This window comes from Oncorhynchus gorbuscha, linkage group LG22, assembly GCF_021184085.1.
Source record: "Oncorhynchus gorbuscha isolate QuinsamMale2020 ecotype Even-year linkage group LG22, OgorEven_v1.0, whole genome shotgun sequence".
Classification (NCBI taxonomy): domain Eukaryota; kingdom Metazoa; phylum Chordata; class Actinopteri; order Salmoniformes; family Salmonidae; genus Oncorhynchus; species Oncorhynchus gorbuscha.
In genome coordinates this window covers 48701435-48729401 of record NC_060194.1, presented here as the reverse complement: position 1 = coordinate 48729401, position 27967 = coordinate 48701435, and the positions used below count along the sequence as shown (strand labels likewise).

At 45.0% G+C, this 27967-nt stretch overlaps 2 protein-coding genes across 8 annotated transcripts in view; one reads left to right on the top strand and one right to left on the bottom strand.

Annotated features, from left to right (window-relative positions):
• Positions 1 to 27967, bottom strand: part of LOC124010170 (acetyl-coenzyme A synthetase, cytoplasmic-like) — a 95299-nt gene that overhangs the window by 66246 nt on the left and 1086 nt on the right. For 2 of the 7 annotated variants that reach the window (XR_006834374.1, XM_046322554.1), the window contains exon 1: positions 3221 to 3379. The exons of 1 other annotated variant lie outside the window; for it this stretch is intronic. The gene's annotated coding sequence lies outside the window, so the exon portion shown is untranslated. Of the gene's footprint in view, positions 1 to 2816; positions 3034 to 3220; positions 3395 to 27967 lie in introns of those variants that run through there. 4 more of the 7 variants (XM_046322555.1, XM_046322560.1, XM_046322556.1 and 1 more) reach the window with 3 other exon arrangements.
• Positions 3518 to 27744, top strand: LOC124010171 (NADH dehydrogenase [ubiquinone] flavoprotein 2, mitochondrial-like). Its single transcript, XM_046322561.1, has 8 exons — positions 3518 to 3842; positions 4344 to 4406; positions 14412 to 14474; positions 14727 to 14843; positions 19739 to 19907; positions 23168 to 23277; positions 25572 to 25648; positions 27556 to 27744. Exons 1-8 carry the CDS (start codon positions 3738 to 3740, stop codon positions 27647 to 27649), a joined length of 798 nt encoding a protein of 265 aa, XP_046178517.1. The 5' UTR covers positions 3518 to 3737; the 3' UTR covers positions 27650 to 27744.

The following is a 27967-nucleotide window of genomic DNA, read 5'->3' as shown; positions in this document are numbered from 1 at the left end:
GAAAGGGAAGCCAGCGAGCATTTGGCCTCCTTGATAAAAAAAAAAGAGAGAGTATAAAACAATAACCAATCAGCATCGAGTTCAATTGTGATTGGTCCTGGCGCACCAAAAAAAAAGTGTCAACGGAAGCCAGTTTGGATTTGGCTTCACTCCTTTGGATTTGGCTTCACTCCCATCAAATCATTGTAAAAGCATACGTCACTGACGGAAACCACTTGAATTGTTGCATCTCGTCCCGTTGTTGTCCTCGGGCGGCTAACTAGCTAGCTAAAATTATCCCTTACCTATATTAGCCATGGATGGAGATAGGGATTTGGACTTGTGGTTTTACTTAACTTTCCATACTGGCCAATGATTATAACGGCAATTCTGATCCAACCAGTAATTCATACATTGTTCCCCTGGTTTGAGAGGATGGAAGTTCAATATGTAGAAGGCTAAAATAACTAGCGAACATGAATTTTAGCCAGGTAGCCTACGACAACATAGTGTGTACTTTATGACAGAGCGATAGACCATTGTGTTCACATGAAAGAGAGGAGGGCATTGGTGTTTCTCTACAAGTAGGGCGAGTCAACGTGAAAGAGAGGAGGAGGGCATTGGTGTCTCACTACAAGTAGGGCGAGTCAACATGCTTTTCTACTTGCACGGACACACACACACACTCCACTTTGCTGGCCTCGACTTCTATTCCTCATCTCACGTTGTTGATCCAGCTCCACCTTGCTGGCCTCGACTTCTATTCCTCATCTCACGTTGTTGATCCAGCTCCACCTTGCTGGCCTCGACTTCTATTCCTCATCTCACGTTGTTGATCCAGCTCCACCTTGCTGGCCTCGACTTCTATTCCTCATCTCACTTTGCCGATCCAGCTCCACCTTGCTGGCCTCAACTTCTATTCCTCATCTCACGTTGTTGATCCAGCTCCACCTTGCTGGCCTCGACTTCTATTCCTCATCTCACTTTGCCGATCCAGCTCCACCTTGCTGGCCTCGACTTCTATTCCTCATCTCACGTTGTTGATCCAGCTCCACCTTGCTGGCCTCAACTTCTATTCCTCATCTCACATTGTCGATCCAGCTCCACCTTGCTGGCCTCGACTTCTATTATTCATCTCACGTTGTTGATCCAGCTCCACCTTGCTGGCCTCGACTTCTATTCCTCATCTCACGTTGTTGATCCAGCTCCACCTTGCTGGCCTCGACTTCTATTCCTCATCTCACGTTGTTGATCCAGCTCCACCTTGCTGGCCTCGACTTCTATTCCTCATCTCACGTTGTTGATCCAGCTCCACCTTGCTGGCCTCGACTTCTATTCCTCATCTCACTTTGCCGATCCAGCTCCACCTTGCTGGCCTCGACTTCTATTCCTCATCTCACGTTGCCGATCCAGCTCCACCTTGCTGGCCTCGACTTCTATTCCTCATCTCACTTTGCCGATCCAGCTCCACCTTGCTGGCCTCGACTTCTATTCCTCATCTCACGTTGTTGATCCAGCTCCACCTTGCTGGCCTCGACTTCTATTCCTCATCTCACGTTGTTGATCCAGCTCCACCTTGCTGGCCTCGACTTCTATTCCTCATCTCACGTTGTTGATCCAGCTCCACCTTGCTGGCCTCGACTTCTATTCCTCATCTCACGTTGTTGATCCAGCTCCACCTTGCTGGCCTCGACTTCTATTCCTCATCTCACGTTGTTGATCCAGCTCCACCTTGCTGGCCTCGACTTCTATTCCTCATCTCACGTTGTTGATCCAGCTCCACCTTGCTGGCCTCGACTTCTATTCCTCATCTCACGTTGTTGATCCAGCTCCACCTTGCTGGCCTCGACTTCTATTCCTCATCTCACGTTGTTGATCCAGCTCCACCTTGCTGGCCTCGACTTCTATTCCTCATCTCACTTTGCCGATCCAGCTCCACCTTGCTGGCCTCGACTTCTATTCCTCATCTCACTTTGCCGATCCAGCTCCACCTTGCTGGCCTCGACTTCTATTCCTCATCTCACGTTGTCGATCCAGCTCCACCTTGCTGGCCTCGACTTCTATTCCTCATCTCACTTTGCCGATCCAGCTCCACCTTGCTGGCCTCGACTTCTATTCCTCATCTCACGTTGCCGATCCAGCTCCAGCTTGCTGGGCTCGACTTCTATTCCTCATCTCACGTTGTTGATCCAGCTCCACTTTGCTGGCCTCGACTTCTATTCCTCATCTCACGTTGTTATAATAAGATTGTTCAATTCAAATCAGAAACATGTATAATTTTGGTTTAGAAATTTGGAATTTGTTTGTTTTTATAAAGTATTTGGCAACAAGAAAATTAAAAAAAATCACAATCATTTCAATGGTCTTGTTATCATTGCAATAGTAACATCAGTAACATCATGTTATATCCTTCATGTCAAAAACATGGGTAGTGTTCATTTTGGTAAATAGATTTGCAAGGTTTTCCCAAAATTCTGACACACATTTACATTCAAAAGTACAAGTGAGAGATTCTCACCTACTATTTTTTTTTTCAGAGAATGCGCAGATATCATCAACAGCCACAAATTTGGATAACATAGAATTACATGGATGTATCTTATATAAACATTTTAAAGTGCACTTCCTTAACTTTGTTTGGTATACAATATTTGTAAAGGCCTCAACCATACATTTTTCCAGACAATGTCAGGAATAAGCGTGTTCCAGAAAAATGTTCCTCTCGGTGTAAATTGGTTTTGTGAATTAAGAATGTGCTATATATTTATTACAACAAGCTTCCTCAAGTAAAGCCCACGCCTTCCAATCTGAGTTCTGGATGAGAGTGAAATACTTACAACACTCGTCTCTAACATGCAGGCTCAGCCTTCCCAAACAGTCCCATTATCAGTCAGAATGTTGAACAAACTTAACTTCAATTTACTCGACCTGTTGTCCTGATGATTTTAATCCCTATATCGGAGGTAATCTGACACAAAATATCCACAGGGAAATGCGATCAATCCGACCTTCAGTATGCTGGTCTTTTCATCGGTTTTTATTTCCGTTTTTTTATTTTCAATACTGATGCAATTCGCATGTGACAAACACTTGCACAATATGACTGAGACTAATCTAACCACAGACCGAAAGGCAAACAATTCCTGCTGATTGCGAGGAAACGTGCTTTGGTTACATTCGGCTATTGTTTACATATTGTGCATCACATCAAGAGATTGAAAATACAATCAACAGAACCTACCTGCGAGAGCAAAAAGGTAGGCAAACCTTATCTCCTTATCTCCACCTCCTGTCATCAGAAGGACCTACAGCACGTACACCCTGTACATATCATTGTATTCCACATTCTGGCTTGTAGAGACAATTGCGTCTTTTTCTAGGGCGACTTCGGGTCAGAATGAAAATACACGGATCGAAACGGGGCGGGGCCTAACTTCATTTGTCCAATAGAAACTCTTGTTTTAATATTCCACCACTGTCAAAGTCACCATTTAAATAAAAAAAGACGCTCATATTGCTGAACAATGGAGTATACAGAAAGATACACACACGTCCATGCAAATACTGACCGTTAAATCAGCCTAATAATCTTATGTGATCGTTCACATAAATGGAGATACATTTGGACAGAGAAAAAACAAAAATTGTAATAAGCGTCACATCTCTGATCATGTTTGATCTGCGGTCGATTAGTTTCACTTCTGACGTAAACACGTTGCGTAAAGCCAGACCCTCTCAATCGAGAGGACCGTAAATCGATGTCAGCCCTTTGCTGTCGTCCAATAAGTGTTGTATCAACGGGACGAAACTACGCTGTCAAGATGTTTTTAACTTCTGCAATTCGATCTGTTGTATCGCAAACGGTATGGTTATAACAACGTACTCGGGTTATACTAACATTATCAGTCTTATGATCAAAATCATTACGTTTTATGAGAATTGAATGAAATATGTTGCATGACACTTCACAAGGGCAAGCGGCCTAGCTAGCGGAATGGCTAGCTAACTAGTAGCTAGTTACACCAGTCAATGTTACACTTTCATTTAGTGTCGTGATTTAGTCAAATATTAATATGAACAATAATGTTGTTTGAACGATTGTGAAAGTATAATTTGTCCTTGTCAGTTCGCTAGCTAAAGCTTCCTGACTGGCTAACTGAGTTAGCCTTGCATAGTTTGCTACCTTACAACTTCTTAGTCGTTTTGAATCACAATGGTCATAATTATAACTGGTGCCTCATACTGCCAAATTGTCCTGTTGGTATTGAAGTCTTTAATAAATTCGTTTTGGTTTGGTATTGCATAGTCAACCCTTATTCACACATTAACATCCTTCTTTTTCTGTCAATGTTCCATCTTCTCAGTCCAGGCAGGTCAGGAGTCTGCACCAGTCCGCTGCCAGAGCTGGAGCTGGGGGCATCTTTGTGGTGAGTGCAGCTGTGTAGGATCTGTAACCTCGCTGATTTCTTACTGTACTATATCCTTAATGTGACTAGCCTCAGAAGCCCAGCCTTCTTACCTACCAAGAGGAGATTTGGAAGTATGGCCACACAAGGCTAGTCTGGGTACCAGTCTCTTTAGTTAACATTCCCGTCATTTGCCAAAGAGACTGGCGTTTCGGCAATCATAACGTTCAATAATGCAGACGTATTTACGGCACAGTTGTTGATTGCTAGTTGGAAACAACATGAATATTTTCCATGACAACATTATGGAATATGGGGTGTGTGCAAATTTGGTTGCAATATAGAGAAAAGGAGAATTTTTTAAAAAGAATAACAACAAACAATAATGCTATGATCTGCTGCGATAATTTGTTCGTGTGAAGGCAGAGTCAATACAAGATCATGTTGTTCAATGTGGCTCGAGAGGACTCCGTAACGAGAGACAAATCATGATGTGGAAAATATTAGCTGTACAAGATGCAATTAAGCTTCGCTTGAAGTAAAGTAAAATGAAGGAAAAGAAACAGGAAACAGGAAGTGGCACCCGTCGTCATTCCTCGCATATACATGGCCTTCAGAAAGTATTCACACCCTTGACTTTTTCTGCATTTTGTTATATTACAGCCTGAATTTAAAACTGATTTTAGATTTGTTTTGGTCACTGGCCCACGACACACAATATCGCATCATGTCAAAGTGGAATTGTTTTTAGATATTAGTTAAAAAAAATGTTTTTATACAAATTAATTATATGAAAAATGTAAATGTCTTGAGTCAATAAGTATTCAATCCTTTTGTTATGGCAATAAGTCACATAATAAGTTGCATGGACTCACTCTGTGTGCAATAATAGTGTTTAACAAGATTTTTGAATGACTACCTCATCTCTGTACCCCACACGTACAATTATCTATAAGGTCCCTCATCTCTGTACCCCACACATACAATTATCTATAAGGTCCCTCATCTCTGTACCCCACACATACAATTATCTATAAGGTCCCTCATCTCTGTACCCCACACACACAATTATCTGTAAGGTCCCTCATCTCTGTACCCCACACACACAATTATCTGTAAGGTCCCTCATCTCTGTACCCCACACACACAATTATCTGTAAGGTCCCTCATCTCTGTACCCCACACACACAATTATCTGTAAGGTCCCTCATCTCTGTACCCCACACATACAATTATCTGTAAGGTCCCTCATCTCTGTACCCCACACATACAATTATCTGTAAGGTCCCTCATCTCTGTACCCCACACATACAATTATCTGTAAGGTCCCTCATCTCTGTACCCCACACACACAATTATCTGTAAGGTCCCTCATCTCTGTACCCCACACATACTGTAAGGTCTCTCATCTCTATACCCCACACATACAATTATCTGTAAGGTCCCTCATCTCTGTACCCCACACATACAATTATCTGTAAGGTCCCTCATCTCTGTACCCCACACATACAATTATCTGTAAGGTCCCTCATCTCTGTACCCCACACATACAGTTATCTGTAAGGTCCCTCATCTCTGTACCCCCACACACACAATTATCTGTAAGGTCCCTCAGTGAAGCAGTGAATTTCAAACACAGATACAACCACAAAGACCAGGGAGGTTTTCCAATGCCTCACAAAGAACAACAACTATTGGTAAAATAAAAAGAGGACATAAAATATCCCTTTGGGCATGGTGTAGTTATTCATTACACTTTGGATGGTGTATCAATACACCCAGTCACTACAAAGATATAGGCGTCCTTCCTAACTCCGTTGCCGTAGAGGAAGGAAACCACTTGTCCTGAATACATGTTATGTTTGGGTCAAATCCAATACAACACATTAGAGTACCACTCTGCATATTTTCAAGCATAGTGGTGGCTGCATCATGTTATGGGCATGCTTGTAATCGGTAAGGAATGGGATGGTTTTCAAGATATATATTTTTTCCTTCATGGAGCTAAGCACAGGCAAAATCCTAGAGGAAAACCTGGTTCAGTCTGCTTTCCACCAGACACTGGGAGAGGAGTTCACCTTTCATCAGGACAATAACCTAAAACACAAGGCCAAATCTACACTGCAATTGCTTACCAAGAAGACACAGAATATTCCTGAGTGGCCTAGTTACAGTTTCGACCTAAATCTGCTTCAAAATCTATGGCAAGACCTAAAAATGGTTCTTTAGCCAACCAATTTGACAGAGCTTGAATAATTTTGAAAATAATAAATGGGCAAATGTTTTACAATCCAGGTGTGGAAATCTCTTAGAGACTTACCCAGAAAGAGTCATAGCTGTAATCGCTGCTAAGGGTGCTTCTATGAATTATTGACTCGGGTGTGAGTACTTGTGTAAATATGAGAGTGCATTCGTGAAGTATCCAGATCCCTTCACTTTATCCACATTTTGTTACATTACAGCCTTATTCTAAAATGGATTAAATACTTTCCCCCCTCACACAATACCCCGCAATGACAAAGCAAAAACAGACATTTTTACAAATGTATAAAAAACAGAAATACCGTATTTACATAAGTATTCAGACCCTTTACTATGAGACTTGAAATTGAGCTCAGGTGCATCGTGTTTCCATTGATCATCCTTGATATGTTTCTACAACTGGACTGGATTCCACCTGTGGTAAATTCAATTGATTGGACATGATTTGGAAAGGCACAGTGTAGAAGCAGAAACTCCAGTGTTTTTTTGACAGGATTGTCAATTTTTTTTTTAGATATATACTTTTTTCTGTGGTTTCCAATTGTTAGTAGTTACTATCTTGTCTCATCGCTACAACTGGCTTGGGAGAGACGAAGGTCGAAAGCCACGAGTCCTCCAAAACACAACCCAACCAAGCCGCACTGCTTCTTAACACAGCGCGCATCCAAGCCAGCCGCACCAATGTGTCGGAGGAAACGCCGTGCTTGGTTAGCGTGCACCAGGAGTCGCTGGTGCGTGATGAGACAAAGATATCCCTACCGGCCAAACGCTCCCTAACCCGGATGACGCTAAGCCAATTGTGCGTCTCCCAACGGACCTCCCGGTCGCGGCAGAGCCTGGGCGCGAACCCAGAGTCTCTGGTTGCACAGCTAGTGCCCTAGACCACTGCGCCACCCGGGAGGACCTCGGATTGTGTCGATTTTATTTCACTTTTATTTAACCAGGTAGGCCAGTTGAGAACTGTGACCTGGCCAAGATAAAGCAAAGCAGTGTGACAAAAACAACAACAGAGTAACACAATATAAAAATCAATGTACAGTGTGAAGGAGGTAAGGCAATAAATAGTAGCAAAGTAATTACAATTTAGCAAATTAACACTGGAGTGATAGATGTGAAGATGAATGCGCAAGTAGAGACACAAAGGCGCAAGAGGGTAAGTAATAATATGGGGATGAGGTAGTCGGGTGGGCTATTTACAGATTGGCTGTGTACAGGTACAGTGATCGGTAAGCTGCTCTGACAGCTGATGCTTAAAGTTAGAGAGGGAGATATAAGACTCCAGCTTCAGTGATTTTTGCAATTCGTTCCAGTCATTGGCAGCAGAAAACTGGAAGGAAAGGCGGCCAAAGGAAGTGTTGGCTTTGGGGATCACCAGTGAAATATACCTGCTGGAGCACGTGCTACTGGTGTGTGTTGCTATGGTGACCAGTGAGCTGAGATAAGGCGGGGCTTTACCAAGCAAAGACTTAGGTGACCTAGAGCCAGTGGGTTTGGCAACGAATATGTAGTCAGGGCCAACCAATGAGAGCATACAGGTTGCAGTGGTGGGTAGTATATGGGGCTTTGGTGACAAAACGGATGGCACTGTGATAGACTACATCCAGTTTTCTGAGTAGAGTGTTGGAGGCTATTTTGTAAATGACATCGCCGAAGTCATGGATCGGTAGGATAGCCTGTTTTACGAGGATATGTTTGGCAGCATGAGTGAAGGAGACGAAATAGGAAGCCGATTCTAGATTTCATTTTGGATTGGAGATGCTTAATGTGAATCTGGAAGGAGAGTTTTCAGTCTAACCAGACACCTAGGTATTTGGAGTTGACCACCTTTTCTAGGTCAGAACCGTCCAGAGTAGAGGTCGACCGATTAATTGTAATGGCCGATTTAATTAGGGCCGATTTCAAGTTTTCATAACAATCGGAAATCGGTATTTTTGGCCGACTTTTTATTTAATTTGTACACCTTTATTTAACTAGGCAAGTCAGTTAAGAACACATTCTTATTTTCAATGACTGCCTAGGAACAGTGGGTTAACTGCCTCGTTCAGGGGCAGAACGGCAGATTTGTACCTTGTCAGCTCGTGGATTCAATCTTGCAACCTTACAGTTAACTAGTCCAACAGATAGTGAGTACTCCCGATCAGAGGCAGTAGGGATGACCAGAGATGTTCTCTGTTTAGTGAGTACTCCAGATCAGAGGCAGTAGGGATGACCAGGGATGTTCTCTGTTTAGTGAGTCCTCCAGATCAGAGGCAGTAGGGATGACCAGGGATGTTCTCTGTTTAGTGAGTCCTCCAGATCAGAGGCAGTAGGGATGACCAGGGATGTTCTCTGTTTAGTGAGTCCTCCAGATCAGAGGCAGTAGGGATGACCAGGGATGTTCTCTGTTTAGTGAGTCCTCCAGATCAGAGGCAGTAGGGATGACCAGGGATGTTCTCTGTTTAGTGAGTCCTCCAGATCAGAGGCAGTAGGGATGACCAGGGATGTTCTCTGTTTAGTGAGTCCTCCAGATCAGAGGCAGTAGGGATGACCAGGGATGTTCTCTGTTTAGTGAGTCCTCCAGATCAGAGGCAGTAGGGATGACCAGGGATGTTCTCTGTTTAGTGAGTCCTCCAGATCAGAGGCAGTAGGGATGACCAGGGATGTTCTCTGTTTAGTGAGTCCTCCAGATCAGAGGCAGTAGGGATGACCAGGGATGTTCTCTGTTTAGTGAGTCCTCCAGATCAGAGGCAGTAGGGATGACCAGGGATGTTCTCTGTTTAGTGAGTCCTCCAGATCAGAGGCAGTAGGGATGACCAGGGATGTTCTCTGTTTAGTGAGTCCTCCAGATCAGAGGCAGTAGGGATGACCAGGGATGTTCTCTGTTTAGTGAGTCCTCCAGATCAGAGGCAGTAGGGATGACCAGGGATATTCTCTGTTTAGTGAGTCCTCCAGATCAGAGGCAGTAGGGATGATACGTGTGTGAATTTGACTATTTTCTTAAATAATGAAGTGAAGTAAAAGTAGTCAAATATAAATAGTAATGTACAGATAACCCCCCCCCAAAAAAAACTTCTTAAGTAGAAATACTTTAAAGTACTACTTAAGTACTTTACACCACTGGCTAACAAATGACTATGATGTGACTAACACTAAGAACCTTAAGTCAATATGACCATATCTCCAACAACAAGGCCATGGCTTGTTTCGTACATGTTCACTGTTGTCAAGGTCGGGCCTACTCAACAATATGAACCAGCCTTTCATACACATCATGCAACTACTGTAGGATGTTATAAAATAAAAAGATATATCTGAATATATATTGAGATATTCTACTGTATATACAAATATATATATTGCGATACTCTACTGTATATACACAAATATATATTGTGATACTCTACTGTATGTATATATTTATATATATATTGCGATACTGTATATACACAAATATATATATTGCAATACTCTACTGTATATACAAATATATATATTGCGATACTCTACTGTATATACACAAATATATATTGCGATACTGTATATACACAAATATATATATTGCAATACTCTACTGTATATACAAATATATATTGCGATACTCTACTGTGTATATATATATATTGCAATACTGTATATACACAAAAATATATATTGCAATACTCTACTGTATATACAAATATATATATATATATATTGCGATACTCTACTGTATATACAAAAAATCCCTGTCACTAGATGTCATGTGTTAGTGGTTACATTTACATTACATTTAAGTCATTTAGCAGACGCTCTTATCCAGAGCGACTTACAAATTGGTGCATTCACCTTATGACATCCAGTGGAACAACCACTTTACAATAGTGCATCTAAATATTTTAAGGGGGAGGGGGTGAGAAGGATTACTTTATCCTATCCTAGGTATTCCTTAAAGAGGTGGGGTTTCAGGTGTCTCCGGAAGGTGGTGATTGACTCCGCTGTCCTGGCGTCGTGAGGGAGTTTGTTCCACCATTGGGGAGCCAGAGCAGCGAACAGTTTTGACTGAGCTGAGCGGGAACTGTACTTCCTCAGTGGTAGGGAGGCGAGCAGGCCAGAGGTGGATGAACGCAGTGCCCTTATTTGGGTGTAGGGCCTGATCAGAGCCTGGAGGTACTGAGGTGCCGTTCCCCTCACAGCTCCGTAGGCAAGCACCATGGTCTTGTAGCGGATGCGAGCTTCAACTGGAAGCCAGTGGAGAGAGCGGAGGAGCGGGGTGACGTGAGAGAACTTGGGAAGGTTGAACACTAGACGGGCTGCGGCGTTCTGGATGAGTTGTAGGGGTTTAATGGCACAGGCAGGGAGCCCAGCCAACAGCGAGTTGCAGTAATCCAGACGGGAGATGACAAGTGCCTGGATTAGGACCTGCGCCGCTTCCTGTGTGAGGCAGGGTCGTACTCTGCGGATGTTGTAGAGCATGAACCTACAGGAACGGGCCACCGCCTTGATGTTAGTTGAGAACGACAGTTTGTTGTCCAGGATCACACCAAGGTTCTTAGCGCTCTGGGAGGAGGACACAATGGAGTTGTCAACCGTGATGGCGAGATCATGGAACGGGCAGTCCTTCCCCGGGAGGAAGAGCAGCTCCGTCTTGCCGAAGTTCAGCTTGAGGTGGTGATCCGTCATCCACACTGATATGTCTGCCAGACATGCAGAGATGCGATTCGCCACCTGGTCATCAGAAGGGGGAAAGGAGAAGATTAATTGTGTGTCGTCTGCATAGCAATGATAGGAGAGACCATGTGAGGTTATGACAGAGCCAAGTGACTTGGTGTATAGCGAGAATAGGAGAGGGCCTAGAACAGAGCCCTGGGGGACACCAGTGGTGAGAGCGCGTGGTGAGGAGACAGATTCTCGCCACGCCACCTGGTAGGAGCGACCTGTCAGGTAGGACGCAACCAAGCGTGGGCCGCGCCGGAGATGCCCAACTCGGAGAGGGTGGAGAGGAGGATCTGATGGTTCACAGTATCGAAGGCAGCCGATAGGTCTAGAAGGATAAGAGCAGAGGAGAGAGAGTTAGCTTTAGCGGTGCGGAGCGCCTCCGTGATACAGAGAAGAGCAGTCTCAGTTGAATGACTAGTCTTGAAACCTGACTGATTTGGATCAAGAAGGTCATTCTGAGAGAGATAGCGGGAGAGCTGACCAAGGACGGCACGTTCAAGAGTTTTGGAGAGAAAAGAAAGAAGGGATACTGGTCTGTAGTTGTTGACATCGGAGGGATCGAGTGTAGGTTTTTTCAGAAGGGGTGCAACTCTCGCTCTCTTGAAGACGGAAGGGACGTAGCCAGCGGTCAGGCTGTTACTGTTGAAACAGCACATGGTTGTTGCTTCTACTCAGGTGATGGAAATATGGCATGGTAACAGTCCCTTGGCATAGAGACATGTTGACATGGTAACAGTCCCTTGGCATAGAGACATGTTGACATGGTAACAGTCCCTTGGCATAGAGACATGTTGACATGGTAACAGTCCCTTGGCATAGAGACATGTTGACATGGTAACAGTCCCTTGGCATAGAGACATGTTGACATGGTAACAGTCCCTTGGCATAGAGACATGTTGACATGGTAACAGTCCCTTGGCATAGAGACATGTTGACATGGTAACAGTCCCTTGGCATAGAGACATGTTGACATGGTAACAGTCCCTTGGCATAGAGACATGGTAACAGTCCCTTGGCATAGAGACATGGTAACAGTCCCTTGGCATAGAGACATGTTGACATGGTAACAGTCCCTTGGCATAGAGACATGTTGACATGGTAACAGTCCCTTGGCATAGAGACATGTTATATTGTTGTGACGTAGAAGTCCGTCACTGGCCGCGGGCAGCATTTGGTTCTTTAACGCACACACATATTCATCACTCCTCCCTGCGCCATTATAAGATAAGTTAACAATGTGGGTCGACACACAAATTAACTTCTGTCTTGGTGCATGCATTTCACACCTGTCAGTGTTCATATTTGAGAGTTACAATAATTATTATACTTATCAATGTTGTGGATGAGCGCATTGTTTGTTTGTTCTGTTCCTCTCTCTCCATCTCTGTAGCTTCCGGGTATGCTGGAAAAGGACCCGAGCTAAGGGAATTGGGTTGGCTTTATAGTGCCTGTCCCAAATGGCTCATTTATGCATATGGACATATTGAAAGATATTGTCAGTAGTGATGTAATGTTGTAAATGTTATGTTGTGATATTGTTTAAAACCGTGCTGCAATGTATATCCTTTAGTATGTGTAGTTCATGGAAAATGTAGGTTTGTATTGTTAATAGATTAATTAATTAGGGTTAATTGTTCTGAGGGGAGGGGCTAGCCCTACAAAAGGAGCCTCTCTTTCAGTCATGGAAAGGCATTTTTTGGATTGAGCTGTGGATGGGGCAGCATTGTTTTTAAGCTGTCCCATAAGGTAGACGTTGATGGCAGTACTGTTGTTTTTTGTTCCGGAATCACTTGTAAATAAACATCTTTGCACAGAAGAACTTTTGCGGCTCCGCCATCTTTTTATTTTGATAGAGGTTAGGTTATCCAGTTTAGCCTTCTGGCCTACTCTACGTGACAATTGTCTTTTAGAGAAGAGATTCAACAAAGCCCTACCTACGTGAGCCACAACCATAACTTGTGCATGTTTACGATGACCATTTTAACCGGATAACACCAGGATAGCACTGTTACCAAGGGGGCAGTGGTACATTACCTGTCCTGCCAGTTACCAAGGGGGCAGTGGTACATTTCCTGTCCTGCCAGTTACCAAGGGGGCAGTGGTACATTTCCTGTCCTGCCAGTTACCAAGGGGGCAGTGGTACATTACCTGTCCTGCCAGTTACCAAGGGGGCAGTGGTACATTACCTGTCCTGCCAGTTACCAAGGGGGCAGTGGTACATTTCCTGTCCTGCCAGTTACCAAGGGGGCAGTGGTACATTTCCTGTCCTGCCAGTTACCAAGGGGGCAGTGGTACATTTCCTGTCCTGCCAGTTACCAAGGGGGCAGTGGTACATTTCCTGTCCTGCCAGTTACCAAGGGGGCAGTGGTACATTTCCTGTCCTGCCAGTTACCAAGGGGGCAGTGGTACATTTCCTGTCCTGCCAGTTACCAAGGGGGCAGTGGTACATTTCCTGTCCTGCCAGTTACCAAGGGGGCAGTGGTACATTTCCTGTCCTGCCAGTTACCAAGGGGGCAGTGGTACATTTCCTGTCCTGCCAGTTACCAAGGGGGGCAGTGGTACATTTCCTGTCCTGCCAGTTACCAAGGGGGCAGTGGTACATTTCCTGTCCTGCCAGTTACCAAGGGGGCAGTGGTACATTTCCTGTCGTGCCAATATGGCTGCGTTTACACAAGGTGTGTAATTCAGAGACTCCCCCCCCACTAATTGGTGTTTTTGACTAATTACATCAGTATTTTGTACAAAATTGTTTTCGGAGCTGATCTAATTGGTCAAAAGACCAATTGGTGAGAGATAAAAAAAAATATCAGAATTGGTCTGCCTGTGAACTCGGCTTATGTTGTTAGATACAGCACTCATATTGGTGTAGATAAAAAGGCTATATCTCAATCACCTTGGGCTTTCCTCTCCCCATAGTGATCTATGGGGGGAGATTGTCCTTCTCCTGATGAGGTGGTAGCTTTACTAATTGAACATTTTGAACGAATACAACATTGTTTTTAGTTTGGCAGGTACTGGTAGGATTTCTGTAAAACTGACTTCAGAATAATGAATGAATGATTTAATCTGCTTGTTTTCTTTCCACTGCAGCACAGAGACACACCTGACAACAACCCAGATACTCCATTTGAGTTCACTGTGGACAACCTGAAGGTGAGTGGATTTAAGAACATTCAAGAACATTTATTATTTAAAGAAATGACTGCAAATCAAGACTAAAACAACAACTATTAAAATCCTGGTTTATTAAAATGTAAAATCGCATCAATTTCACAACTTTTAACTTTAAAAAAAAAGAAAGTTATTTTATGAAAGGAAGCTTTCATAAACCAATCACATGTTCTGTTCTTATCAACAAACCGCATCATATAAGCGTCACTAATGAAAGCCGTTTGTTGTTTTAAGAGGATCGATGCTATCATCAGTATGTACCCAGAGGGCCACAAGCAGGCCGCCACCATCCCCGTGTTGGACCTGGCTCAGAGACAGCATGGATGGCTCCCCATCTCAGCCATGAACAAGGTAAATCAATCAATCAATATCCCCATCTCAGCCATGAACAAGGTAAATCAATCAATATCCCCATCTCAGCCATGAACAATATGCCGACTGAGGCATCTGTTTGCTTCAGAATAGAGTATGTTAATCTGGTTTGCTTTTGTGGCAACAGATTTTTTTTAAATAGGCATAATCAGAATGAATGAGTGATGTGCTGATGTAGATTTGTTCAACCACAGAGGGGGCGTGATCAGTAGGGACGAGCCATTTAGAAACCAGACCAGGGGCGTGATCAGTAGGGACGGGCCATTTATAAACCAGACCAGGGGCGTGATCAGTAGGGACGAGCCATTTAGAAACCAGACCAGGGGCGTGATCAGTAGGGACGAGCCATTTAGAAACCAGACCAGGGGCGTGATCAGTAGGGACGAGCCATTTAGAAACCAGACCAGGGGCGTGATCAGTAGGGACGAGCCATTTAGAAACCAGACCAGGGGCGTGATCAGTAGGGACGAGCCATTTAGAAACCAGACCAGGGGCGTGATCAGTAGGGACGAGCCATTTAGAAACCAGACCAGGGGCGTGATCAGTAAGGACGAGCCATTTAGAAACCAGACCAGGGGCGTGATCAGTAAGGACGAGCCATTTAGAAACCAGACCAGGGGCGTGATCAGTAGGGACGAGCCATTTAGAAACCAGACCAGGGGTGTGATCAGTAGGGACGAGCCATTTAGAAACCAGACCAGGGGCGTGATCAGTAAGGACCATTTAGAAATAGACCAGGGGCGTGATCAGTAAGGACCATTTAGAAACCAGACCAGGGGTGTGATCAGTAGGGACGAGCCATTTAGAAACCAGACCAGGGTCAGTAAGGACGAGCCATTTATAAACCAGACCAGGGGCGTGATCAGTAGGGACGAGCCATTTAGAAACCAGACCAGGGGCGTGATCAGTAGGGACGAGCCATTTAGAAACCAGACCAGGGGCGTGATCAGTAGGGACGAGCCATTTAGAAACCAGACCAGGGGCGTGATCAGTAGGGACTAGCCATTTAGAAACCAGACCAGGGGCGTGATCAGTAAGGACGAGCCATTTAGAAACCAGACCAGGGGCGTGATCAGTAGGGACGAGCCATTTAGAAACCAGACCAGGGGCGTGATCAGTAGGGACGAGCCATTTAGAAACCAGACCAGGGGCGTGATCAGTAAGGACGAGCCATTTAGAAACCAGACCAGGGGCGTGATCAGTAAGGACGAGCCATTTAGAAACCAGACCAGGGGCGTGATCAGTAGGGACGAGCCATTTAGAAACCAGACCAGGGGCGTGATCAGTAAGGACGAGCCATTTAGAAACCAGACCAGGGGCGTGATCAGTAAGGACGAGCCATTTAGAAACCAGACCAGGGGCGTGATCAGTAGGGACGAGCCATTTAGAAACCAGACCAGGGGCGTGATCAGTAGGGACGAGCCATTTAGAAACCAGATCAGGGGCGTGATCAGTAAGGACGAGCCATTTAGAAACCAGACCAGGGGCGTGTTCAGTAGGGACGAGCCATTTAGAAACCAGACCAGGGGCGTGATCAGTAGGGACGAGCCATTTAGAAACCAGACCAGGGGCGTGATCAGTAAGGACGAGCCATTTAGAAACCAGACCAGGGGCGTGATCAGTAGGGACGAGCCATTTAGAAACCAGACCAGGGGCGTGATCAGTAAGGACGAGCCATTTAGAAACCAGACCAGGGGCGTGATCAGTAGGGACGAGCCATTTAGAAACCAGACCAGGGGCGTGTTCAGTAGGGATGAGCCATTTAGAAACCAGACCAGGGGCGTGTTCAGTAGGGACGAGCCATTTAGAAACCAGACCAGGGTCAGTAAGGACGAGCCATTTAGAAACCAGACCAGGGGCGTGATCAGTAAGGACCATTTAGAAACCAGACCAGGGGCGTGATCAGTAGGGACGAGCCATTTAGAAACCAGACCAGGGGCGTGATCAGTAAGGACGAGCCATTTAGAAACCAGACCAGGGGCGTGATCAGTAGGGACGAGCCATTTAGAAACCAGACCAGGGTCAGTAAGGACGAGCCATTTAGAAACCAGACCAGGGGCGTGATCAGTAAGGACCATTTAGAAACCAGACCAGGGGCGTGATCAGTAGGGACGAGCCATTTATAAACCAGACCAGGGGCGTGATCAGTAGGGACGAGCCATTTAGAAACCAGACCAGGGGCGTGTTCAGTAGGGACGAGCCATTTAGAAACCAGACCAGGGGCGTGATCAGTAAGGACGAGCCATTTAGAAACCAGACCAGGGGCGTGATCAGTAGGGACGAGCCATTTAGAAACCAGACCAGGGGCGTGATCAGTAAGGACGAGCCATTTAGAAACCAGACCAGGGGCGTGATCAGTAGGGACGAGCCATTTAGAAACCAGACCAGGGTCAGTAAGGACGAGCCATTTAGAAACCAGACCAGGGGCGTGATCAGTAAGGACCATTTAGAAACCAGACCAGGGGCGTGATCAGTAGGGACGAGCCATTTATAAACCAGACCAGGGGCGTGATCAGTAGGGACGAGCCATTTATAAACCAGACCAGGGGCGTGTTCAGTAGGGACGAGCCATTTAGAAACCAGACCAGGGGCGTGATCAGTAAGGACGAGCCATTTAGAAACCAGACCAGGGGCGTGATCAGTAGGGACGAGCCATTTAGAAACCAGACCAGGGGCGTGATCAGTAAGGACCATTTAGAAACCAGACCAGGGGCGTGATCAGTAGGGACGAGCCATTTAGAAACCAGACCAGGGGCGTGATCAGTAAGGACGAGCCATTTAGAAACCAGACCAGGGGCGTGATCAGTAGGGACGAGCCATTTAGAAACCAGACCAGGGGCGTGTTCAGTAGGGACGAGCCATTTAGAAACCAGACCAGGGGCGTGATCAGTAGGGACGAGCCATTTAGAAACCAGACCAGGGGCGTGATCAGTAGGGACGAGCCATTTATAAACCAGACCAGGGGCGTGATCAGTAAGGACGAGCCATTTAGAAACCAGACCAGGGGCGTGATCAGTAGGGACGAGCCATTTAGAAACCAGACCAGGGGCGTGATCAGTAGGGACGAGCCATTTAGAAACCAGACCAGGGGCGTGATCAGTAGGGACGAGCCATTTAGAAACCAGACCAGGGGCGTGATCAGTAGGGACGAGCCATTTAGAAACCAGACCAGGGGCGTGATCAGTAGGGACGAGCCATGTAGAAACCAGACCAGGGGCGTGATCAGTAGGGACGAGCCATTTAGAAACCAGACCAGGGGCGTGATCAGTAGGGACGAGCCATTTAGAAACCAGACCAGGGGCGTGATCAGTAGGGACGAGCCATTTAGAAACCAGACCAGGGGCGTGATCAGTAGGGACGAGCCATTTAGAAACCAGACCAGGGGCGTGATCAGTAGGGACGAGCCATTTAGAAACCAGACCAGGGGCGTGATCAGTAGGGACGAGCCATTTAGAAACCAGACCAGGGGCGTGATCAGTAGGGACGAGCCATTTATAAAGCAGACCAGGGGCGTGATCAGTAGGGACGAGCCATTTAGAAACCAGACCAGGGGCGTGATCAGTAGGGACGAGCCATTTAGAAACCAGACCAGGGGCGTGTTCAGTAAGGACGAGCCATTTAGAAACCAGACCAGGGGCGTGATCAGTAGGGACGAGCCATTTAGAAACCAGACCAGGGGCGTGATCAGTAGGGACGAGCCATTTAGAAACCAGACCAGGGGCGTGATCAGTAGGGACGAGCCATTTAGAAACCAGACCAGGGGCGTGTTCAGTAAGGACGAGCCATTTAGAAACCAGACCAGGGGCGTGATCAGTAGGGACGAGCCATTTAGAAACCAGACCAGGGGCGTGATCAGTAGGGACGAGCCATTTAGAAACCAGACCAGGGGCGTGATCAGTAGGGACGAGCCATTTAGAAACCAGACCAGGGGCGTGTTCAGTAGGGACGAGCCATTTAGAAACCAGACCAGGGGCGTGTTCAGTAGGGACGAGCCATTTAGAAACCAGACCAGGGGCGTGATCAGTAGGGACGAGCCATTTATAAACCAGACCAGGGGCGTGATCAGTAGGGACGAGCCATTTAGAAACCAGACCAGGGGCGTGATCAGTAGGGACGAGCCATTTAGAAACCAGACCAGGGGCGTGTTCAGTAGGGACGAGCCATTTAGAAACCAGACCAGGGGCGTGTTCAGTAGGGACGAGCCATTTAGAAACCAGACCAGGGGCGTGTTCAGTAGGGACGAGCCATTTATAAACCAGACCAGGGGCGTGATCAGTAGGGACGAGCCATTTAGAAACCAGACCAGGGGCGTGATCAGTAGGGACGAGCCATTTATAAACCAGACCAGGGGCGTGTTCAGTAGGGACGAGCCATTTAGAAACCAGACCAGGGGCGTGTTCAGTAAGGACGAGCCATTTAGAAACCAGACCAGGGGCGTGATCAGTAGGGACGAGCCATTTAGAAACCAGACCAGGGGCGTGATCAGTAGGGACGAGCCATTTAGAAACCAGACCAGGGGCGTGATCAGTAGGGACGAGCCATTTAGAAACCAGACCAGGGGCGTGATCAGTAGGGACGAGCCATTTAGAAACCAGACCAGGGGCGTGATCAGTAAGGACGAGCCATTTATAAACCAGACCAGGGGCGTGATCAGTAGGGACGAGCCATTTAGAAACCAGACCAGGGGCGTGTTCAGTAGGGACGAGCCATTTATAAACCAGACCAGGGGCGTGTTCAGTAGGGACGAGCCATTTAGAAACCGACTCCATCATCCATTTCTGGACTGATTATACTTAAGTCAATGCTATACCTTTTTTGTTAATGAGCCTCAAATTTTTTATTTTTTTTACATACATTTTCCTCTCTTCTCCCAGGTGGCCGAGGTGCTTGAGGTCCCTCCGATGAGGATCTATGAGGTAGCGACGTTCTACACCATGTTCCTGAGGCAGCCGGTGGGCAAGTACCACATCCAGATCTGCACTACAACTCCCTGCATGCTTTGCAACTCCGACAGCATCCTGGAGGCACTCCAGAACAAACTGGGTAAGAGATCGACAGGCGGACCCAGACATGAAAGGGGATCAAAGTGAAGATGGATAAACAAATGTTGATTTTATTATTTTTTATTATTGTCTATATGACAGATGAACATGTGTCTGTGTGGCCATTTGTTTTTGTTTTTTACCTCACATGGAGGAGGGGTTTTGTGATAGGCCAGTAGGAAGATGGGTTATTGGCCATTTGGTTTGTGATAGGCCAGTAGGATGACGAGTTATTGGCCATTTGGTTTGTGATAGGCCAGTAGGAGGACGGGTTATTGGCCATTTGGTTTGTGATAGGCCAGTAGGAGGACGAGTTATTGGCCATTTGGTTTGTGATAGGCCAGTAGGATGACGAGTTATTGGCCATTTGGTTTGTGATAGGCCAGTAGGAGGACGGGTTATTGGCCATTTGGTTTGTGACCTCACATGGAGGGGTTATCCTGGCCGAATGGATAATTTCTTTCTTAATAAGCTTGAACTTGATGAAAACTTGTCATTTAGATTTTTCTATGGGCTATTGACATGGTCAGTCACCTCGCTACCGTACATTTATAAGCTATCCAAAACAACTTTCAGATGCAAGTCCGTTACATTCATTGTTTGATTGGGATAAATCCATGCATAAAACGACCAAAGTCCTATTCATAGAATAGAGAGCGAAGGGAATATAGGATATGTTGTTTTTAACTGCTAGTAGACACAAGATGCACTACATGACCAAAAGTATGTGGACTCTCGATTCCAAAATTCAAGGGTATTAATATGGAGTTGGTCTCCCATTTTTGCTGCTATAACAGCCTCTACTCTTCTGGGAAGGCTTTCCACTAGATGTTGGAACATTGCTGCTATAACAGCCTCCACTCTTCTGGGAAGGCTTTCCACTAGATGTTGGAACATTGCTGCTATAACAACCTCCACTCTTCTGGGAAGGCTTTCCACTAGATGTTGGAACATTGCTGCTAGAACAGCCTCCATTCTTCTGGGAAGGCTTTCCACTAGATGTTGGAACATTGCTGCTATAACAACCTCCACTCTTCTGGGAAGGCTTTCCACTAGATGTTGGAACATTGCTGCTATAACAGCCTCCACTCTTCTGGGAAGGCTTTCCACTAGATGTTGGAACATTGCTGCTATAACAACCTCCACTCTTCTGGGAAGGCTTTCCACTAGATGTAGGAACATTGCTGCTATTAACAGCCTCCACTCTTCTGGGAAGGCTTTTCACTAGATGTTGGAACACTGCTGCTATAACAACCTCCACTCTTCAGGGAAGGTTTTCCACTAGATGTAGGAACATTGCTGCTATAACAGCCTCCACTCTTCAGGGAAGGTTTTCCACTAGATGTTGGAACATTGCTGTGGGGACTTGCTTCCATTCAGCCACAAGAGCATAAGTGAGGTCGGGCACTGATGTTGGGCGATTAGGCCTGGCTCACGGTTGTCGTTCTAATTCATCGCAAAGGTGTTTGATGAGGTTGAGGTCAGGGCTCTGTGCAGGCCAGTGAAGTTCTTCCACACCGATCTCAATAAACCATTTCTGTATGGACCTCGCTTTGTGCACGGGGGCATTATCATGCTGAAACAGGACAGGGCCTTTCCCCAAACTGTTACCACAATGTTAGAAGCACAGAATCATCTAGAATTTCATTGTATGCTGTAGTGTTATGATTTCCCTTCACTGGAACTAAGTGGCTCGAACCATGAAAAACAGCCCCAGACCATTATTCCTCCTCCACCGAACTTTACAGTTGGCACTATGCATTTGGGCAGGTAGCGTTCTCCTGGCATCCGTCAAACCCAGATTCGTCCGTCGGACTGCCAGATGGTGAAGTGTGATTCATCCCTCCAGAGAACGTGTTTCCACTGCTCCAGAGTCCAATGATGGTGAGCTTTACACCACTCCAGCCAGATAGATAACTCTATAGAACATGTTTCCACTGCTCCAGAGTCCAATGATGGTGAGCTTTACACCACTCCAGCCAGATAGATAACTCTATAGAACATGTTTCCACTGCTCCAGAGTCCAATGATGGTGAGCTTTACACCACTCCAGCCAGATAGATAACTCTATAGAACATGTTTCCACTGCTCCAGAGTCCAATGATGGTGAGCTTTACACCACTCCAGCCAGATAGATAACTCTATAGAACATGTTTCCACTGCTCCAGAGTCCAATGGCGGTGAGCTTTACACCACTCCAGGTGACGCTTGTCATTGCTCATGGTGATCTTAGCCTTGTGTGTGGCTGCTCGGCCATGGAAACCCATTTCATGAAGCTCCCGACGAACAGTTCTTGTGCTGACGCTGCTTCCAGAGGCAGTTTGGAACTCGGTAGTGAGTGTTGCAACAGAAGACATTGTTAAGTTTCTTTGACATTCCGAGGCTGAACTACAACCTTCTATAGCCTGTACCATCACTCATTCATAGTAGTGAGTGTTGAAACCGGGGACAGAGTGATTTTATGCGCTTCAGCACTTGCCGGTCCCGTTCTGTGAGTTTGTGGGGTCTACCTCTTCCTGACTGAGCCGTTGTTGCTTCTCAACGTTTCCACTTCACAATAACAGCCCTTACAGTTTACCGGAGCAGCTCTTGCAGGGCAGAAATTTAACAAACTGACTTGTCGGAAAGGTGGCATCCTATGACGGTGCCACGTTGAAAGTCACCGAGTTCTTCAGTAAGGCCATTCTACTGCCAATGTTTGTCTATGGAGATTGCATGGCTGCGTGCTCGATTTGTATACACCTGTCAGCAACGGGTGTGGCTGAAATAGCCGAATCCACTCATTTGAAGGGGTGTCCACATACTTTTGTATATATAGTGTAGTTAGTGTGTCCGAAATAAGATAATGAAGAATGGGTGTAGGCTATAGTCTATAGCTGTGAGACTGTTCTTCACTGCTCTACACAAGTCCAGTTCAAATAGGGTCAACCATCATCTGTCACATTACGATTTCGTTACCAATCGACGATGGCTGTCAATCGTCGTAGATAGATGATGCTATTGTAATGATAGCTAAACCTACTGTATATTTTTTTTGTGAATATTAAGTTGTTTCTTTTGCAGTGTCAAGATGCTGGGTTCCAGTCGGTTTCTACTCTCTTGCCAACTCTTTATCCAATTGTCATGCAGAACATGTTTGGCTTGACAATGGCAATGTCGTTGACAAAAGCACAAACTGATCTGGGATCCGTTCACCAATCCTTCCATCAGATCAGTCTTATAAGCCGAAACATCTTCCTCCTCCTCCTCCTCCTCTCTCAGGCATCAAGGTAGGAGGGATGACTGCAGACAAGATGTTCTCTCTCATAGAGGTGGAGTGTCTTGGTGCCTGTGTCAACGCTCCCATGGTCCAGATCAACGACAACTACTACGTGAGTAATACTGGATCTGGGAATGGCCAGGAACCTCACCATACTTATGTGCCGATATAATATGTATTGCGATTCAATATTGTGATTTTTTTATATTTTTTATTACATTTATTGTGATTCGATGTTTTAAACAATATTGCTTACCATATGTCTGCTGCAGAGGAACAAGAGACATGAATGAGTAAACAAGTTTTGATCAGTCGTTGAAATAAAAATACTGAAAACAAACAGGCTCCCGATTTTCAAAACAATATGGAGAACAAGTTGTGAAGGAAAAACACTGGGGTTTTGGTACAGCGGACTAGCACCAAAATAATACTGAGATATTCTCACAATGATATCTGCAAAAATATTAGAGTAGTTGGTCTCTTCTCTTTCTCCATTAGTACCGTCTCTTAGCGGACTAGCACCAAAATAATACTGAGAGATTCTCACAATGATATCTGCAAAAATATTAGAGTAGTTGGTCTCTTCTCTTTCTCCATTAGTACAGTCTCTTAGCGGACTAGCACCAAAATAATACTGAGAGATTCTCACAATGATATCTGCAAAAATATTACAGTAGTTGGTCTCTTCTCTAGTTCTCCATTAGTACCGTCTGTTAGTTGGTCTCTTCTCTTTCTCCATTAGTACAGTCTGTCAGTTGGTCTCTTCTCTAGTTCTCCATTAGTACAGTCTCTTAGTTGGGCTCTAGTTCTCCATTAGTACAGTCTGTTAGTTGGGCTCTAGTTCTCCATTAGTACAGTCTGTTAGTTGGGCTCTAGTTCTCCATTAGTACAGTCTGTTAGTTGGGCTCTAGTTCTCCATTAGTACAGTCTGTTAGTTGGGCTCTAGTTCTCCATTAGTACCGTCTGTCAGTTGGTCTCTTCTCTAGTTCTCCATTAGTACCGTCTGTTAGTTGGTCTCTTCTCTAGTTCTCCATTAGTACCGTCTGTTAGTTGGTCTCTTCTCTTTCTCCATTAGTACAGTCTGTTAGTTGGTCTCTAGTTCTCCATTAGTACCGTCTGTTAGTTGGGCTCTAGTTCTCAATTAGTACAGTCTGTTAGTTGGTCTCTTCTCTAGTTCTCCATTAGTACCGTCTGTTAGTTGGGCTCTAGTTCTCCATTAGTACCGTCTGTTAGTTGGGCTCTAGTTCTCCATTAGTACAGTCTGTTAGTTGGTCTCTTCTCTAGTTCTCCATTAGTACCGTCTGTCAGTTGGTCTCTTCTCTAGTTCTCCATTAGTACCGTCTGTCAGTTGGTCTCTTCTCTAGTTCTCCATTAGTACCGTCTGTTAGTTGGTCTCTTCTCTAGTTCTCCATTAGTACCGTCTGTTAGTTGGTCTCTTCTCTAGTTCTCCATTAGTACCGTCTGTTAGTTGGGCTCTAGTTCTCCATTAGTACCGTCTGTTAGTTGGGCTCTTCTCTAGTTCTCCATTAGTACAGTCTGTTAGTTGGGCTCTAGTTCTCCATTAGTACAGTCTGTTAGTTGGTCTCTAGTTCTCCATTAGTACAGTCTGTCAGTTGGTCTCTAGTTCTCCATTAGTACAGTCTGTTAGTTGGTCTCTAGTTCTCCATTAGTACAGTCTGTCAGTTGGTCTCTAGTTCTCCATTAGTACAGTCTGTTAGTTGGTCTCTAGTTCTCCATTAGTACCGTCTGTTAGTTGGTCTCTTCTCTAGTTCTCCATTAGTACAGTCTGTTAGTTGGGCTCTTCTCTTTCTCCATTAGTACCGTCTGTTAGTTGGTCTCTTCTCTAGTTCTCCATTAGTACAGTCTGTTAGTTGGGCTCTAGTTCTCCATTAGTACCGTCTGTTAGTTGGGCTCTAGTTCTCCATTAGTACAGTCTGTTAGTTGGGCTCTAGTTCTCCATTAGTACAGTCTGTTAGTTGGGCTCTAGTTCTCCATTAGTACAGTCTGTTAGTTGGGCTCTAGTTCTACATTAGTACAGTCTCTTAGTTGGTCTCTAGTTCTACATTAGTACTGTCTGTTAGTTGGAAAACCACTCTCTGTAAACCACAACCCTCGTGCTGAATTAAGAATTAAGCAGAACTGATTGTTTTTTTTGTAATTGAATAAATATAGCAATACAAATTTCACTCATTTAGGTTATCGAACTGGTTTTATGTGTCAGGGTAGTTTTACTGGGTAAATAGACTGGTTTTACTGGGTAAATAGACTGGTTTTACTGGGTAAATAGACTGGTTTTACGATGTATCAGGATGGTTTTACTGGGTAAATAGACTGGTTTGATGTATCAGGGTAGTTTCATTGTCTGAATGTGGATCTGTGATGTGTTGCTGCCCTCTGGCTTTACAGGAGGACCTGAGTCCTAAAGACATTGATCAGATCATTGACGAACTGAAAGCTGGACAAGTCCCTCCTCCTGGACCCAGGTATGAATGTCTATCGCCTCATATCATATTTACGGTCCTGTTGTTTTGCTCAATTGTATGCCGTAGTAAGATTGTATCCTTTATTTTAAATGTAACTGGACCATCTGACAAAGAATTTGGGAAGTTTGATGAAGATGTTTGAAAAAATCCAGGCATGTGGCATGATTGCGAGAAACACAGGCTCCTAACTCATATACAATATAACATCATGTTGTTCAGCGGGGAACTGTGAAGACTGACGTTTTGACACACACTGGTGCTTTTTACAACCGGTTGATCGTTGGATCGAGCAAAGAAATTGATAGAGATCTAAGTAAACTATTGTTTTGTGTGTGTGTGTGTGTGTGTGTGTGTGTGTGTGTGTGTGTGTGTGTGTGTGTGTGTGTGTGTGTGTGTGGTGCATTCAGAAAGTATTCAGACCCCTTGAATTTTTTCCAACATTTTGTTACATTAGTCTTATTATAAAAATGTATTAAATTGTCCCCCCACCCAATCAACACACAATACCCCATAATGACAAAGCAAGCAAAACACATGTTTTAAAAAAAAATGTTAGTTTTTTAACATTTTTAATAAATGTACTGATCAATTACATAAGTATTCAGACCCTTTACTCAATATTATGTTGAAACACCTTTGGCAGCGATTACAGCCTTGAGTCTTCTTGGGTATGACGCTACAAGCTTGGCACACCTGTATTTGGGGAGTTTCTCCCATTCTTCTCTGTAGATCTTCTCAAGCTCTGTCAGGTTGGATGGGGAGCGTCGCTGCACAGCTAATTTAATGTCTCTCCAGAGATGTTCAAGTCCAGGCTCTGGCTGTGCCACTCAAGGACATTCAGAGACTTGTCCCGAAGCCACCCCTGCGTTATCGTGGCTGTGTGCTTAGGGTCACTGTCCTGTTGGAAGGTGGATCTTAGCCCCAGTCTGAGGAAAAGGCACCTAAAGGACTCTCAGACCATGAGAAACTAGATTCTCTGGTCTGATGAAACCAAGATTGAACTCTTTGGCCTTAATGCCAAGTGTCACGTCTGGAGAAAACATGGCACCATCACTACAGTGAAGCATGGTGGTGGCAGCATCATGCTGTTGGGATCTTTTTCAGCGGCAGGGACTGTGAGACTAGCCAGGATCAAGGGAAAGATGAACGAAGCAAAGTACAGAGATCCTTGATGAAAACCTGCTCCAGAGTGCTCAGGATCTCAGACTACGGCGAACTTCCAACAGGACAACGACCCTAAAGACACAGCCAAGATATAACGCAGGAGTGTTTTCGGGACAAGTCTCTGAATGTCCTTGAATGGCCCAGCCAGAGCCCGGACATGAACCCGATCGAACATCTCTGGAGAGACCTGAAAATAGTTGTGCAGCAACACTCCCCATTCAACCTGACAGAGCTTGAGAGGATCTGCAGTGAAGAATGGGAGAAACTCTCCAAATACAGGTGTGCCAAGCTTGTAGCGTCAAACCCAAGAAGACTCGAGGCTGTAATCACTGCCAAAGGTGCTTCAACGAGTAAAGGGTTCTGACTGCTTATGTAAATGTGGTGATTCTATTTATTTTTAATTTTTTAGATTGAATACATTTGAAAACATTTCTTTTAAAAAAAAAACAGTTTTTGCTTTGTCGCTATGGGGTAGTGTGTGTGGATTGGAGGGGGAAAATGTGTAACTTAACAAAATGTGGAAGAAGTCAAGTGATATGAATACTTTCTGAATGCACTTATAATTATTTTAACTTTTTCCTCTTTTTTAACTACAAAACATAAACCTGCTGTTTTCACATTTGTTGATGTTTTTTTTGTGGGGGGGGGGGGGTCGTTGCTGGAAATGAATATAAAGTAGAGAACAATGTGTTTGTTTGACATTTCCTAAATGTAATAATTCTTCGCTGTTATTTATCTTCCAGGAACGGCCGTTTCTCCTGTGAGCCAGCAGGTGGACTGACATCTCTGTCTGAGCCTCCTCCTGGACCTGGCTTTGGTGTTAGAGCTGATTTATAAATCACCTCAACGCCCAGGCATAACTTCACTAAGGTGTTCAAAGTGTATGAACTTAATAATAATAATAATGTAAATAAAATATCCATTTAATTGTGCTTTTGGTGTCTGACTGTGTCAATTTGTATTTGAGAACATTAGAAGACATATCCTTGCTATTTTCTTTGGCAATAAAGTTAAATCTAGGTTGAAAATGAGCACCGATTCATAGACCTACTGTGTATCTATGAACAGCACCTTATACAGTGCACTACTTTTGACCAGGGCCCATAGGATGTAGTGCACTACTTTTGACCAGGGCCCATAGGATGTAGTGCACTA